The sequence below is a fragment of the Haliotis rubra genome, unplaced genomic scaffold, assembly GCF_003918875.1.
Source record: "Haliotis rubra isolate DU_JTF1 unplaced genomic scaffold, ASM391887v1 Scf69, whole genome shotgun sequence".
Classification (NCBI taxonomy): Eukaryota; Metazoa; Mollusca; class Gastropoda; order Lepetellida; family Haliotidae; genus Haliotis; species Haliotis rubra.
Genome location: NW_025767401.1, coordinates 1,462,908 through 1,480,209, shown reverse-complemented (window position 1 = coordinate 1,480,209; position 17,302 = coordinate 1,462,908). Strand labels below are relative to the sequence as shown.

The 17,302-nt window shown below is 40.0% G+C and overlaps 1 protein-coding gene across 4 annotated transcripts in view; it reads right to left on the bottom strand.

Annotated features, from left to right (window-relative positions):
* Positions 1-17,302, bottom strand: part of LOC124258355 (E3 ubiquitin-protein ligase RNF38-like) — an 85,290-nt gene that overhangs the window by 17,786 nt on the left and 50,202 nt on the right. Inside the window, exons 1-2 of one of the 4 annotated variants that reach the window (XM_046692448.1) lie at positions 11,914-12,475; positions 6,665-6,747 (exon numbers count right to left, since the gene is read on the bottom strand). In XM_046692448.1, the coding sequence (XP_046548404.1) occupies positions 6,665-6,747; positions 11,914-12,022 (192 nt within the window). In that variant the 5' untranslated portion in view covers positions 12,023-12,475. Of the gene's footprint in view, positions 1-6,664; positions 6,748-11,913; positions 12,476-17,302 lie in introns of those variants that run through there. The other 3 variants (XM_046692449.1, XM_046692450.1, XM_046692447.1) reach the window with 3 other exon arrangements.

Sequence of the window (17,302 nt, the reverse complement as noted above, 5' to 3'; positions counted from 1 at the left end):
GCCGCACACTAACACACACACACAATCTGCCTGCTAGCAGTAAGGCTGCCTTGGTCTACCGCCTGCAGTACAATCCCTTATTCAACCCTAACAGTACCAACATCCCTGAACCCCCTATGGGCAGACCCATTCAGCCTGCATACAATAGTGGGTCTACTAGGGACTGTGACCCAAGATAAATGTTGACACATGCCCCCAAGGGAGGGGCTCTAGGACAGGGGGGAGAGGAGGGAGGGGGGACAGAGAGAGAGAAAAGCTCATTAGTCCAGAGGCAGCCAACCATGAAACTGTCAAAGTTGGCTGCAGTATAAAGGGAGAGAATTACTTAAGGGTAGCCAGGGTTAAAATTCCTTAATAATACCCATTGCCATAAAATCCTCATGGTCTATGGATTAGCTTAATACAGCAGCGATAGCAGCCAGCCTGCATGTGATGTCTCTCAGACATTAAAAGTAATCACTCATCATAAATTCTTGACGATTCAATCATTAATTCTTATCAATTCATTCATCCTTTCTTCCTTCCCTTTCATTTGCATTCAATTCCTCCTTTTTTGTCCACGCTCTGCCATGGCTGACTATCAGTTACATCTAGCGAGGGGTCAAAAGAAGGATTTACAATTTTCAACAAATCCCTCATGGCTCAAGAGGCAGGGGGATTTCTAGCTTAAATAAAGGAAAAGATTAACTATTGAGTCCAGGATTTAAAGCATTTGAAGTAATTCCCTTGCATGGTGCAAAGAAACCTTTATACCAGTATACTACCTTAAATTTCAACAGCTACTTAACCGAATAAGTATTCAAAACCAGACTTTGAATCATAATTTTGAATTGCCATATGTGTATATCTACAATGTCATATTACACCAAATTTACTGGACCAGTTTGGAGAAACATTTGATTACATTTGAAAACCTATTCAATTGAATTTCTTTTTTAAAACAGACAAATAATACAAAAATACACATTTGGGGAAGAAATAAATAAATTTAACAATATATCTTTATACTTGCACCTGGATATGCCTTACTCTGCCTACATTTGGGGGAGGAATAAATAAATTTAACAATATATCTTTATACTTGCACCTACATATGCCTTACTCTGCCTACATTTGGGGAAGAAATAAATAAATTTAACAATATATCTTTATACTTGCACCTGCATATGCCTTACTCTGCCTACATTTGGGGGAGAAATAGTAAATAGCAAGTATTTAAAAATATGCTAATAAAAGTGCCCTCTCATTCCACAACTGAAGTTTGGACTGAATCATCAGGAAACACATTTACATATGGGGAACAGCACGATAACATTCATGAATAATTTCAACATTTTCTTTCACAACTTTGCAGCCTTTTTTTATGGTCTTCTAAAAAACCGGAACAACCATCTGGGACCATGGAGCCTTTCTTCGCGAGACCTGATAATTTTTTTCAAACTTTGTCATGCAAAACCCGACCCAGCCTATAAGGGTTGTACTGTCCATAGCACAAGCTGTTCTTGGGAGGCCAAGTTGAGCAAGCTTCCCATTATCAATTATTCAGTATGGGTCAATACTTGGGCCCAAGACAAGTCCGCTGGAGTCCAGCGTGCAGGCGTCAACACTGACTGTCGCCTTCTTTAATTATTTCACAGGGAAATCTAGACTTTGTCTTTTCTCAGACTAGTGGCGTCCTAGTGTTTTCGAACTTGAGAATTTCGTTTGAAATCGGCTTTGTTTTTCCTTCCTTGCACACCATGTGATTGGCTGAACATGCGAGAGGCTTTTGTTTTAAGTGAGAATGTTTGTTTTGCTGTTTGCTATGTGTAAGAAATTTGACCATGGAGCTCAGATGGTTGTTGTACATAATTGCAGGAAGATTTCTCATTGTTTCCCCATCACTTAATCATTGAGTAATCTAGATCTCTCATGAGTACAAACAACAAACTGTGAAACCATGTTCAATTTGACCCACATTAATTGGGAAAAAAATCAACGAAAACATCTGACAAAATTATTCCGTCCAACTTTTCGACAACCACATATACACAACTGGATCCATGGACCTTCCAACAATTTGAAATCAACAACACTTAAATGTCTTTCATTCTGAGTGTGACGACTGAAATTGGAAGACATCGCTACTTTCAACACCAGAGAGATGTTCCGTCAGCATCTGCCCCCATGGTCACATCAAACATCTGACATGCAATGAATGGAATTTTTCGCTGAAGTTTGCTTATTTGCATATTGTCCATTTCTCTCCGGAAAATAAAACAAAAGCAAGCGAGTGTCAAGTCTAGCAGGATTCACTGAAGGCTGAATGCCCTCAACACTGATGTTGAGGTCTTTATGCAAATAAGCTCTTCTCATTCGCAAGCTGTCATCTTTCATTGATTGGCTCTTTTTGTGCAAAGTATGCAGCGGGAAAACTGGCCGATAATGGGGGCGGAATGCACAGCCATTGTACTGGTCATGTGACAGGACGTACGGAAAGGAAAATACAGGGACAATCGTGCGTGCAGTTCGTGATCGTCAGGTAGCAGATGAACAATGCCACATTGTAACTTGCGTAGGATGCCATATGCTGCCTTAAACTCCATACTTTCCCCTTCCAATCAAATTAACAGAAATTATCAATTTCTCGGTACTTTTTTCCCATGGCCAAACTCCACATATTCGCCAAAGTGTTTCGCCTTCCAACGGACATTCGCATAATCAATATTTCATTGTCAGCCAGCCTGAGCCATTCTTTCTTAGGAGATAATTGGCAAGTCATTAAAAATAAAAAAGGCGGGATGAAATTCAATATCTGAAATAATTTCAGCAATGAACATCCCCTGAGATGTTATCTGTTTTTCCTCAGGTAAGTAGTAGGAACAGCCATGCACAACATTATCTCTTCATGTAGATCAATAGCGTTCTACCTTTTCCTATCACTTACTATTTCAATCTATGAATTAACCCAATAAACAACAGTTTACAGTATTACAGAATACAAATATTTTTAAGTTGACAGGTGCCCCATACTGTTTTTCTTTATATTCAGATGTGTTCATTTTAATTTATGTATAGTATCAGTTAAAGGATATCATTTGGTTCAGTATTAAACACATATCTGCATGATTACATCTGCACAACATAAGGGGTTAAACTATGTCACAGATTTTCATATTTAGTACCCACAATATTTTACCAGGGAAGTCTATTATTAAAGACCCTGCCAGGCTGTGTTTTTGTTATGTCTCATAAAGATATCTTTTATCTGACAATTGCAATGGTGAATAATAGCATTTTGCAACTGAATCCAGTCAGTTGCTTCATGACAAGGATCTAGTTGCTCATAATCTACTGTACAACCTGACTCATCTTGTATCAAAAGAAAAAAATGAATTTCAATTTTTACCATTCATGTATGTATGTTTACAAGGGTGAAAAGCTTGCCTGTCACATATACCTTTAGAAAAAGTGATTTTTCAGTAAGATATTGATTCTGAAACGAACACTGTCCATGTCACATTTATTTGTAGGTTTCAAAGAAAAACTTGTATGATCAATACATTCTTACTGCTTAAGATTGATTTTCTACAAACATTTGAAATTTTTATGAACCTCAAAACCAAACACTATAGAGATTGTGTGCTTGTATTAAACAAATCACTACAGCCTACTATCTGAACCAACTATTGTCTAGGCAAACAGCGTAAATTCCGCTCCTCCAAAACATGTACGTGGACAAACACTGATAAAGACATGTTTATGTCTATTTCAAGAGCTATGTAAGGAATTTCAGGAAAGGAAAAATGTAATTGAAATGTACAACAAGAAATGGACATCAATTTGACAATGATCATAGTCATCTGAGTATTTTCTTTACCTAAGGATCTCCTTGCCAGCTTGAGTTTAGCAAGAAACCAAGTGCTGGTGGACTATGAAAGACTTGGTCTGAAAACCAACTGGTATGTGAGTTGGGCACACAGCTGCGCGAGACTGGCCCCCTGGAAAACATTGGACCAAGAAAGCACTTTGATCACCACTAGTCAGCCGATAACAACCTTTGTATTGGCAGGCAAGGTGTACAGGGAGGGCCATAGGTTATGCTGGTCACTGCAGGACTCACTCACTCACTCCAACATGAACTAGCAATACCAGGCCTACCCAAGAAAACTTTCCCACTGTGCAGAAAAACGCAGAAAAGCCCACATTAATCGTGGAAATAGCAACATAAACATATTACCTCGCTACTGAAACAGTAAAAATGGAACTTTAAATCGCTAAAACTGGATAAAAAAACGAAGAGCCTGCAACTACGATTTTGCGCATGCACACATGGAAGAGGAAGTCTTGACTGCATGTTGACATTTTCCAGCTTGGACAAAAGTTAATTCCCTTTTTAAAGTATTTCTGTTGTTTTATTTGGCATTTATCATCATGATACTTGTGTGCACACTTGTTTACTTTACTTTCCATTCATATGAAATGATTGACAGCAATTATTTCGACATATTCAATACTTTTTCTACGCGAGGTGATTGAAGTTTGCTCGGAAATTTGGAAGAAGCGCTGATTGTAATACACGTGCACAGTAGAGGTCAAAGTTCGCTGATACAAAAATGTTGCAGGTTCATAGTCTTTCGTTGCCGTTTTCACTGTTTCAATAGCGAGGTAATATGTTTATGTTGCTATTTCCACGATTAATGTGGGCTTTTCTGCGTTTTTCTGCACATTGCGAAAATTTTCTTTGGTAGGCCTGAATATAGGGCAGCTTCAGTATGTCTCCTTAAGAATTATACTTTTTGTCAATTTTCAGTATTCATAGCCGAATTTCATTATTGTCCTTCGGATTGTTAACACAGTGCACTCAATTACAGTAAGATTTTGTCAGTTGGCTTATACATTATTTTTATTTCAAAGAAATCTGGATTGGTAAACAAGCAAAACTTGCTTATATAAATACCTCTCTTAGTTATGTGTTTGAAATGGCTGGTTAGTACACTAATCATAATGTACAACTGCACTAATGAAATACACAAAGTCAGTATTTTGAAGCCAGTGGTGTTTGTGGAAAATTATAATTATACAGTTATCAGTTGTGTGTATTGCAGTGAAGTGACCCCTTAGGTTTGTGAATTTCAGCAGTGCTAATGTCATGGGGGTCTAGGTCTCTCCCCTAATGCAAGGTAATGATTTTGAGTGTCTCCATGTTAACACTATAGAAGCAAACTTCCATGAACTCCCCCCACCTTTCTATTTGTGCACCGCTCTGAGTATGTTCATTAGCTTCATAGTGTGCATGTTTGACAATTTCAGGATGCATATTTGTCAGTTTGATTATAAGCTTGTTTTTGAGAACAAGGCTACATATGTCCCTTTTTCTGCCATGTCAGTGTCAGAATCACAATCTCATTACAGTAAAAGTCATTTTGTTTGTCAGAAGAAATGTACAAGCATCTATTTCGGTATCCTAGTGTTGTTTTCAAACATTGGGTATTAAAAAAGGTATTAGTTTCAGCATACTTGGCAATATACATGAATCACTATGAGTACCACTGTATACAGGATAACACCAGCATACTTGGCAATATACCAATGAATCACATATGAGTACATGAATCACTGTATACCACTGGATAAAGCACCAAGCATGAATCACTATGTACCACACAGGATAACACCAGCATACTTGACACACTAAACGAACATGGCAACATGACATGAAATAATGAACATGCAATCTGAAATCATGTAAAATTCATACACCATATCTTAGTTACTTCTACACAGAAGATATAAAATGCACATTTAACAGATAATAGTAGCTGAGAAATTTCAATCAGGAGAAAGAAAACCCAGTTTTCAAATGATCTCTTCAAAAAGCACTACCGATTCACTGTTAACTTTTCCAGCGTTGCAAATCCACCACATACATGCACCTACCCCACATACTGTAAGTCCACACATTCTAAAACTGGTCTGGTTAGCCACAGTTTGTTGTTGGTATCCACAGTTATCGATCCTTCATCATCTCAACATCCGAACCGTTTCTTAGCTTGTCAATATCAAGGCAAGTCCTCGATCAACAGGGTGGGAAGTTTGGGTCTTGCCACAGTGGGGTTCTGTACTTTGTCAATATCCACCTAACTTGTTGCTTGTATCCCAACCCTGCATCTATGCATGCATCATTGTCAATACTGGCCAGGGAGACAGGGGAGGTAGTGTATGAGGTAGACAAGCCTGAGGGCGGTGATGTGGGCAGCCAGTGAAATTGACAACTGCCTCAGGCAGGTAATCCACATGGGTGTCATCAAAGGGGGGTGCCCTGAGCAGGGGGGTGTAGATTTCCTTGTCTCCCACCTGACCTAGTTAACCACGCAGCCAGAACAAAGTCAGGCTTTCTGCACCACGACCCGCTCAGCAATTTCCGGGACAAAACCTACACAACCCTCAAAGCATTATCGCACATAGTTAGGCCTTGGGTATAGTTTTTCCTAGACAAATTGGACCTTTACGAGTCTTAGATAGTGAGGCCTGAATGAGTTTGGATCAGGATGAAATTGTCTACAGGCACTGACATGAACTCTGTCATTTCCCTGCATTTTACAGAAACTGTGTGTTCGAGTTAGTGTCTATCTTACTGTAATAGTGAAATATGCATGCAAGGAATGTTGTCGATTTCACTCACCTTTCTTGTCGGATCATCCGTAATAATTCCTGAGTAAATTTGAGGCGAGTGCTGCATCTGTTGACTGAGGTTACTATGGAGATCTGGAAAGCAAAATACAAACTTTAATGTCCTGCCAATTAGGGAATATTTTCAGCTGTGAGTAAATATAGCAAAATATAATTCTGTCCAAATAACCTAGTAGTAGTAGTTTAGATAGCTTTTAAATGAGTTTTAATTCAGCTTTTTCATGGCTGGGCACATCAAGAATTGGCTTCACAAACTGCTATATGGCGACATCACCCTAGATCTCGGTCTCACTTTGGCTATCCCACTACCCAAGTTGCCTGAGCACAGTGAAGCACAACTACTGTAGAAGAAACCACTATCAGGCTTGAGTGAGAGTAGATGTACGATGTAGAGAAAGAATACAATGATTACTACTGTCATGATACCCCAACTTTAAGCCTTATCAGCATAACATGTTGCTTACAGATCACTGAAATGCACTAACAAAACTTCCATTGTTAAGAGCATAAACAACACTTAACATTTTCACTTCATGATCAATATTCCTGTTTCCTGAGATGAAGATTTAAGCTTCATATCTAATTCTGAATCCAAGGTTTCTATAATCTCCTTGTCATAGTTTATTGTCATTTCAAAGCATAACAATACCATACAAGATTTCAAGTGTACCTGATACCAACACTTCAAGATGATATCCAAAATAAAACCACTCCGCTGGGCTATGCCCACACCCGATATTCCATTGATAACCCGATAACCCCCTTGAACGTTATGATAACATTCCACCTTCAACATATAATATTTTGCAATCAGTCTTCATTGTCTCCAGCAAGCTGACAGAATGCCCACCCATTGTTCCGCAATACTGTTGGAACATTTGAGATTGTGTTTTGTAATGCTCTTGCAGAAATCCCACTTCAAACACTTGTTCCTTGAGTGATCACATAGCAAAATAGCATGCTCACAGACGAAACCTGCAAGACATGACTGAAACTACCCCCCAAAAGTGCTTATAACACTATCTGTCATAATGAAGGTCAGGGGTTATAGGTTACATAATCAGGTGCCATCAACACATGTTGTACCAGGAAATGGTCAATTTCAAACTGGAGGCCTGGTCCATGTCAAACTGGTGCTGGTCAACCTCAGCTGGCCAGCAGATCAGTGACAGGTGGCCATTACTGGGGAAACAAATTACACACACCCAGCCGTGAGTCTTTCATCTATCGACCTTACATAGGATGTCAATTTCAGACCTTAACCAATCAGGCCACTTTTGTAATTAAACATGGTCACATCTTTGAAAAGATCTTAGAATTATCAGTCTTTTCAGATCCATTTTGCAAAACAGATTGTGAAACTTGAATATCTACAACCTAATTTCAATGCATCAAAGCGAGGGAAAGCAACCACTTTGGCCATGAAGGCTAATTTGAAGTGGGTCGCCTGCTCCTTCTTAGACTTAAATAAATGTAATCTTCAAAGTGACTCAATTTCTACTTAAATACACAAGGCAAAGTAGCAGAAAAAAATAAAAATTACCATAATTACTTAAGTAAATGCTCAGGGGTTAAATAGCTTTTCCTGATAAAATTGTAGGTGTGTACTTGTGGAATTTGATTAATGTTCCCATCCCAGAAGTATACACTGTGGGAGAGAGGGGCGTTTCCACACACAGACTAAGCCCTGGTTCAATACTACTGTTCTACACGCACAAATTTGGGGGACATTTTTTAGACTTAACAATGAAAGCCATGCTTCTCATTTGATAGGGGCATTAATCTGCATTGAGCCAATTTCTCAATTGTAAACGTGTACAACCTGGCTCTGATATTTTCAAGAGACATATGTGAAAGATAGACAAGACGTCTAATTCCATTATTATTTACCTCAAATAGGAAGGAGCTCGAAAAATTCTGATACTAATGTGAAATCATAATTAAAACACAAGGCTTATACTTCATTGGACACCGCAGAATGACGTTGATGCATGATAAAGACATACCATGGGGTATTTTCACATAGTTATCATGTCGAGAAACAAAAATCTAAATTCCGCTCCACAAGTGACAGCTGACATGGAAACGTTTGCCACGCCTAAATATTGCATGAGGAAACTCATTATTATGACATAACCCACAAACGTTGATGATAATCTTTGACAGAACACCACAAAAAAGAAACTAATTTCAAAACATATACACATCTAAATGCAAGATCCATTCACAGTTCTATAAGAAGTGACTTGGTCTGCAACATGTACACTTGTTCTGCCGAAATTCTTCCACTTTGTGACAATAATAGCTTGATGTTCCAGCTTAGTGCTAAAGGCATGTCATCCTGACCCTGGGATGTGCCAGGCACTTAGTTTGGACTCCTGACAATGGATGGATGGATGGATGGAGGGGGAGAGAAAGAGAGAGAGAGGGGAAGGAGGAAGAGAAATGGAGAGAAAGGAGAGAGGGGGACAGATATAAGGAAGAAGAAGAGAGAGAGTAAGAGAAAGAAAGCACAATTGTCCTAAAGAGGTGGGTGGGTAGTGAGGATAGGAGCAGGAATGTTGCAAGAAGAAATTAGGGGTTGTGTTGGAGAAGGTATCAAAAGAAGAAAAGGATGGGTGGTTTGGTGAGATGAGAGAGGAGAAGAAATAAGTGGGTTGAGATGAATACAGGGATGGGCAGGGAGGAGAAATAAAGGACTTGAGTTCAGGCAGCCAGACTACCTTGGCAACCACTGATTGGTACAAGGGTAGATTAACATTTTTCCTGATAGGGAAGGAAAGCTTTTGAAGTCAGTAGATTGACACTGTGTCAGGATACCTTGTAGGGCATTTGTCTGGTACTACTGGACATGTGCCAATTTAGACATGTCACTCTGTACTCTCCACGCAAAACTAAACTTTGTGCAAGTCACATGAACAGTGACCTCTCAAAATCGTAGATGGACGTACAGACAAGTGATATACCTCAGAGTGCAAACAAACACTTCATACAAATGGGCACAAATGCATGCAAATGGGCACAGGTCTGACACTTCTCACTGTGCATAGATCCCTGCTGTCTAGACCGACACCATCACTCATGCAGAAACTAGATTTCATTCGAATTTGACGATCATACAGAAACATCCACAGATGTACATGCGGCACTTGACAGGCTCCTTTCTTCACGTATCAATCAAACTGTGTAGAAATCGGTGACCTACAGCACATGTTGACCGGCAACAGCTGATGCAGACATACAAGTACTCCGAGACAACCTGACACAGACATACTCACTGACTCTCTACAGACAACCTCTACCCAGAACACATCTGTCTCCACTAAACCCTTGGACAGACTAGAATCCCACTGACAGAAACAGGGCTTGAGTTCATGTAAGCTGATCATCTACATATGAGAGTGAGCACAATATGATATCAAGCCATGACTGCTAGGTTATTATATTGCAGTGGTTATGTCCACCTGATCTAGCTGGTGTCTGCATAGCCTGCATAACTAGCACACACTGACTCAAACACCTGACAGGGTAGGGTGTATGTGGGCTGAACCTCTGTAGCAAGTAAAACTGCAGGTTGTATATATTGGACTGGAGTCTTCCTGGGTTTGGCAAGGGAGAAGCATGGTACAGGCATGTGGGCCCAGTGTAGGCAATCCAGACAAGGCCCAATTAAAGCTAATCATTGGAAATCACCTCAAGCCATGCTGGCTGCATGCCAGGACTACACAATCAAGCTGGACGGCATGCAGAGCAGACGTACTTGTGCCAGGAAGAGAGGGAAGAAAAGAAGGATGAATAAATTGGATGAGGAGCTTGGTGCTAGTTTGGGGGGAAGGAAAATGGGGTGGGGTGAAATAAGAAGGGTAGTTTATTGAGGACGATGGGTTGGGGCACAGAATTTTGGCTGGTTGTCGAAGAAAATAAGGGAAATGTGGAGAAATTGATTGGAGGCAGATAACAAAAATGAAAATTTGAGAAGTAGGTTAACATGGTGGTTGAGGTGGCAGCACAGATGAATGATAAAACTGTGTAGTGAAAGAGAGAATGAAAAGGAATAAGCCTGCCATGATGGGGATTAGCTTTTGGAATGAAGGACAAAATGAAGGAAAGAAGGCAGGATTGAATGAAAGGTCATTCAGGGTGAAAAGGGTGGACCGTGGATGCATGGCACACAATACAGGCTGAAGGCAAGGAGTGGTAATTACATAGCAGTGCAGAGGGACACAGGCAAAGATAAATGGTAACAGGAAACTCCGGCCTGAATAGTGATAGACAGAATTGGGCAGGGAAGAATAAACTGAACAATAGGGAAACATAAACTACACACAAAGATGAGTCTTTTGTGGCACACAATCAGACTTTGTCCAGAAATCAAGCATACATACATTACAATGAGAATAGACAGAACCAAACACTAAAGTGGATGAATATGTGGCCTTTCATGATGTCAAGGTTTTTACAAGACAGTTTAAGTTTGAGAAAACTGAAAATTACTTTAGCAAAGGTCTACTAATATGTGGAATGGATAGAGAGAAGGACATCAAATGGAAAGGAGGTATATACATTGGTTATTGACATGGATATATGAAAACAGACACTTTATATTTGATCAAATTGTATATTAACTTTAGCAAAGGCCCGTTAAATTGGTGAGTGGATAGAAAGAAAGGTGAAATGGAAAGGAGGTGTACACGATTGGTTATTGACATGAGGATTTGAAGACAGACAGCTTAAATTTGATGAAATCGCATATCAACTTTAGCAAAGGCTTACCAAGATGGCGAGAGGATAGAGAGAAGGAGGTCACACAGAAAGGAGGTATATACATTGGTTATTGCGATGGGGATATAAAGGAATGAGCTGCTATTATGGAAATGAACATGGAGGCGAATGGAGCCTGAATATGGGGCAGGTAGGTGGAGAAAGGGAAAGAGTTAGTGCAAGGGGATGAATGAAGGAAATTGCCTGTAAAGATAACGCCTGTTTGGATCAATAGCAACTTCATAGCTACATAAATACATGCAAGCCTCGAGAACGGTGGGTTCAGAAACTGTATGAGGAAAGAAATAACCAAATGAATGACATTTTTGTACTGGTCCTGAAGCTAAAAGCACATTTACACACCAAGCGACATTCACATGAACAGCCTGGCCAACATTTTCAAATAACTCTCTCATATCTTATCTGAGAATTTGACAAGTAAACAAAGCTGAAACGATAACACAGGGTCTAGTAACTCACGCTGACAAACTTGAGAGTGCATACCAAAGTTCCCCCACTGATGGAGTTGATGGCCCATGCTGGTTGGGGTATGACTGTCCAACATGCTGTATAGTGAGGAGGTTGCCATGCCGCTATGGCTGTCCAGTTAGCTGTATAGTGAGGCGGTTGGTTCAGGATGAAGTGACTACAACCACAGGCTGGCAATATCTACCACAAGCACATCCTACATCCCTGCATGTCCACCATCATGATCTACACAACACTACTTTGATACACATCCTTCCTCATCATCTAAGCATGCTTCAAGTGTTCCTGTATATCAAGGCTAGGTGCGGCAGTATCCAATACAGGGTTTAAACAAACCAAGCAAAAGGGGAAACTATGCACAAAGTTGACAAAATGAAGCAAAAATCACACTCACAAAGGCACAATCCGCAGTCGTACCTTAGTCCCTCCATTCAAACCAAGAGTAAAGCCCTACTGTGACTTGAGAGAGGCAGCAGGGCTGAGTGGAGTGGCTTGGAGTACTGTTTGGCTGAGCTAGCTAGGTTATATGGACTCCACTATGGCTGGGCGAGCAGGCAAGCAGACTTGCCTAGCTGTGATAAGGTGATTACGGGGTGTGTCTGTCACTGGCTGATGGCCATTGAAGCTTGGGGAGACTGTAGCGCAGTCAGTTTGCCTGACACACACACACTCAAGCTCACTCACACACTAAGGGTTTCCCTAGCTATGTTATCACTGCTGCCTGACCTAGTTGGGATGACCATGGGTTGACCCAGCTACACAGGGCCATGATAGACGACCAGGTCTCCCCTCCCATTGATGACAACTAGGCGGGGGCTTCCTCTCCCTGGAGACTGTGGAAGTCAGGCAAATGTTGCTTGCCTTGTCACTTGCAAGGAGTTGCCTGCCGGAGTGTCATTTTTTTTGTTCATGATGAACCGGGAGGGGGGGCTGAAGTAGTTCATGTGACAAAAGTGTTGTTGGGGTGTTGGGCTGGGAGTTTTTTTATCCCATGGTGTGTTTTTGTGAGAGGCATGGCTACAGCTCTTGGTTGTAATGGGGTAGATAAGAACTGGGAATAGGGATAATCTCCCGTCAGGAAACTAGAACAAAGGCAGATCTCCTGGGAAATTTGCTAAAATGATAATGCCAGTAGACAGCAACTTGCTAAAATATTAGAAGCAAAGCCCAATGGAAGAGGGGCAGGGAGGAACCATGGTTGAGGAATCACTTCATTTAGCGAAGGCAGAGAAGCAAATACTCTGTGAAGACCTGCGACCATCATCTCAACCACATTGATTCGCAGTCCTTGATTGAAAGCCTGGTGGGGAAACTTTAGTCCAAATGTCATTAACTTCCTAAATTCGGTGTGAGTTTCCCACCGTCTGGGCTAGCTCCACAAGCGAAGGTCAAAGCAAGAAGGTGGGGAACACACCTTGCAACATCAGACCCTACACTTGGAATCAGTCCAGCTGTGTCACCATATTAACAAACTGCAGAGGAAAATTTCTGGTCCCGAATGGGTGAACAAGGACTAAGCAAACATGTCAGACCTCACCCAGCTCAGTCTCTTCCTACAAGTCCCCCACCCCTCTTCTCCCCCCACTTCCTCCTTCTAGATAGCCCCCACCCCATCTTATCGCCTTCCTCTTCTCCCAGCCACTAATCTACTTTCATGTTGAAACCATAGGGAATATCTGGCTGGCACCATTGCAAGAGTTGTACTCTTGCTCTTCTACATGACGGTCTGGGGCATTTCTCAGCCAATTTCCATCACCACTAAAGATACATTCATTACTTTGGAGTCTGACAACCTTAAAGGAACATTTTGATCTTGTGTGGTGTTTTTGGTTTTTGCATGTAAAATATTAGTTCCAGGGGAACAAGGGTTCTGAATTACCCAGCCCACTAGCTTCACAGACTTTGTGACCAGGGAATGGTTTTAGCAAATTCTTTGGTCTTCTGCAATTGCTTCAGTAGATATCGGAATTGGCAAGAGTGAATATCCTTCTGATGCTACTTTCAGGGAGTTAAAAATCTCTTGCGTGAAAGAATACTCAAACAAAATACTAATTTAAATGAATATAATACAGTCTGAGGAATTTGACAAATTTTCCAAGTTCTAAATCAGAAAGAAACTGTACATGGAAATAAATTTTATGTTTGCAATAGCTTACAGAAAAATTAAAAGCATAACAGCTTTGTATGTTTAAAGGAAGTAGTTTGTTGTATTAAGTTATATATTTGTCATAATTTGGGATTTAACTTTTCCACTAAAGTACAGATTCTAGTAGTTTTGGGTTGAGTCCCATCCATGGATTGTTATCTGTAATTTTGGTATCCATTTCCCAGAAAAACCAACAACCCCAAACACATAGAGGAAGTGCCACAATTTACTCAAAACATTTCTAGGGAAAAATTTTTAAAGCATGGAAAAAACAACAATTTGTTACCAAATATACTTTACTGAAAAACATCCTGCCTGTAATTAGAAGCCGGTGGATATCTATAAGCAGACGGTACTGACAAACTTTCATCTAGGTTCTCATAACAACAGTGACAGATCATATTCATCAGTCATGGTTGTCCGTGCTATGTCTAACTCTCAAAATCATACAATCCACTTCATTTTCAGCAAAATTTTCTTATATCAAAAGAAAGGATTTACTTATATTTTCTCTTCTCCTTACTAATAAACTCCAAATGACATTATACTATAGCTAAGAATGAGGCTTTTAAAGATTTGTCAGTATATCTATTTTGTTACAAATATACGTCAAAGCATATTGATTGGACAAAAGGACACAGCATAAAAACACTTACATAATTCTGACGATCAACTTGTACCAGAGTCAACGAGTAAGAGCAGCAAATGTAACAATATCTTATATCGTATTTTATTATCTAAAAAAACTTTCTGAAATCAAAATAGGATTGGTTCCTTTGTTACTAATCCGCTAGTTTTTCTGTGCATGCCTACAACCAGGGTGATGACAACTATATATTATTCACACCCCACCCCCAGCCTCATCATGGTGTGATATATGTCATGTGGAACTCTGTCAACCAAAACAGGAAATGCATTGTCTTCCCCCCCATAAACCTGAGACTGGAGGCAGGCTATGCATATTCCCCCCCCTTCCCTCGCCCCGAACCAACACCTACTCATTGTCAGGTAAGACAAAGGACCATAGGTATGCTGTTTCTGGCCTAGAGAGTCCTGAACCAGCCTCCAGCTATCAACCAGCAAGCTGTTGCTTCCTTCTGAAAAACCAGGGGCAAATTGCAATCTATTATGGGCAAATTTGATCTACAAAATTCTAGTCCACTGTCAATGTGTTAGTCCTGGGCAAATTTACTAAGCAAACAATCGGCTCGCAATGCCTGGGGAGTTTTTAGCCCAGCCGAAATATCAAATATTGCAAAAATAAAATGAACTATTATTCCCCTCGCGAGCAAACAGTCCGGGGAATGGACAGGTTTCTCGTAGCTCAACTAGTCAGCAAGAGGAAACGGCACACTGTCACCATAAAACCAGCGACGGGACACAGTTTATCCGTGTATATACGTCTGCTTGTCCCCGCTGTTTTTATCCATGTACCAGGCCTGGGGCAACAGGAACCACCAGATTAGAATCCACTGTGTGCTGAGAGTGAGCTGACTCTGCTGGGGGATTTCAATACTGATACATATCAAACTGGGAGTTGGACGTACATTTCTCACACACAGAAATAACCCACACCAGCTGTGTGATGAAACGTACATCATGAGATAACCCCATCCGTTATACATATTCATTATGAATACATTTGGTTGAGCACTGAGCATGTCAAGGGCTCTGTCATAACCCTAATGTTAAAAGTTCAAGTACTTCGGGGTGCTCAAATTCAAACAATGTCAAGGAAACCTCAAGATTCACAAGACCTCCTTCGTAAAGAGTTACAACAAACAGTTCTGGTGTGTGGATTTCTTTCATACATTTTGAAATTTGTTTTGAAATTCATTTGAAACTTTGCAAAATCCTATTCAGGTTGCTGAGAACTGTGAAATCACCACACAATATCTGAGTTCACACCTGAGAAGACAGTCAACCTCGATGTAAAAGTGACAAGATGAAGCAACACTAAGATTCATTTCATTGCTGAAAACCACCACAAGTCTCATGACCCCCTTAATCAAACAGAGTATTTGAATCTAAAGAACATTCCACAACCTGCTGTTAAATCAGTAGGGTTAGCTGTCCATATAAGTCATACAGAAGAATAATCATTAACTATATATCATTCAATTATCAAGATGTGTCTGAGAAGTGACTGAAAGAAATTCCGCATACTTCATGTCACTGGCGAATGACAACACATTAATGCAAAGATTCCCAACAAAAACAGCTCTGAACATATTTTAGGAGCAGCTAATGAATAAAGACATAATTTTGTGTATTGTGTAAACTAAAACTAACTTTCATCATAATAGTTTAAGTAAGGTATTGTCGATGACATTTTTCATATCAATGATCGTAATAATTCTTCCCATCAATGATATTCTGATTATCGATCTTTTCAACCAGCTCTACTAGTTTTATTCTTTCGACAGATGGTGTTGTGGGTGTTGGTCCAACCATACTGGTTTAAAGTACAACCATATTAGACGTATGCCCCTCCCCTTAAACCATACACTGTTTTGTCATTTGTTTTCTAATTACAATTGATGCTTTCATTAATACTCACCCACCTTCATACTCTGCTCAGGATATATAGTTTGGGCACTTCACCAAATTAATTTTTGACTCGATCAATGTGCTTTATTATATGCAGTGTCTTTGTAGTTCAATAAAATAATACATACCAGGGTACTTATTTTATATAATGTTGCAGTATTATGGTGGGCAAAGTTCCTCCCCTGTAAACACTGTGGTGGGCAAAGTTCCTGTGGGGAAAGTTCGGTATACCTGTTTTACAACAACACAGTTGTACAGACTTTCTGGAAGAGATTTCACAAGGCCTATCTTAACTGTTTCCATCTCAACGCATGACATTTAATACATCTTGAAACAGTCATACTTTCTTAGAAATTTATACTTTTATAATGTGAATTTTCCATGTTTCATTACATTCAGCATGATTCCTTGAAGCCTTCATGCATACAAAACCCTTGCTTATTTCAACAACATACACATGTAAATTACATCGTCAACATCCCTTAGGATGAAATATTCATCCACACATGCTGACTTATTGATGTCATCTTTTCATGTTTTGTCAAGTAAATCAATTTATCATCCATGATTCAAGTCAAGCATGAAGGCATGAGCCCTGAAGATGGTTTTCAAGCCCGATTATTGATGAGTTTTAATCTAGTGTGTATTTTGCTATAAATTTACATTATCTTCACACTTTATGTT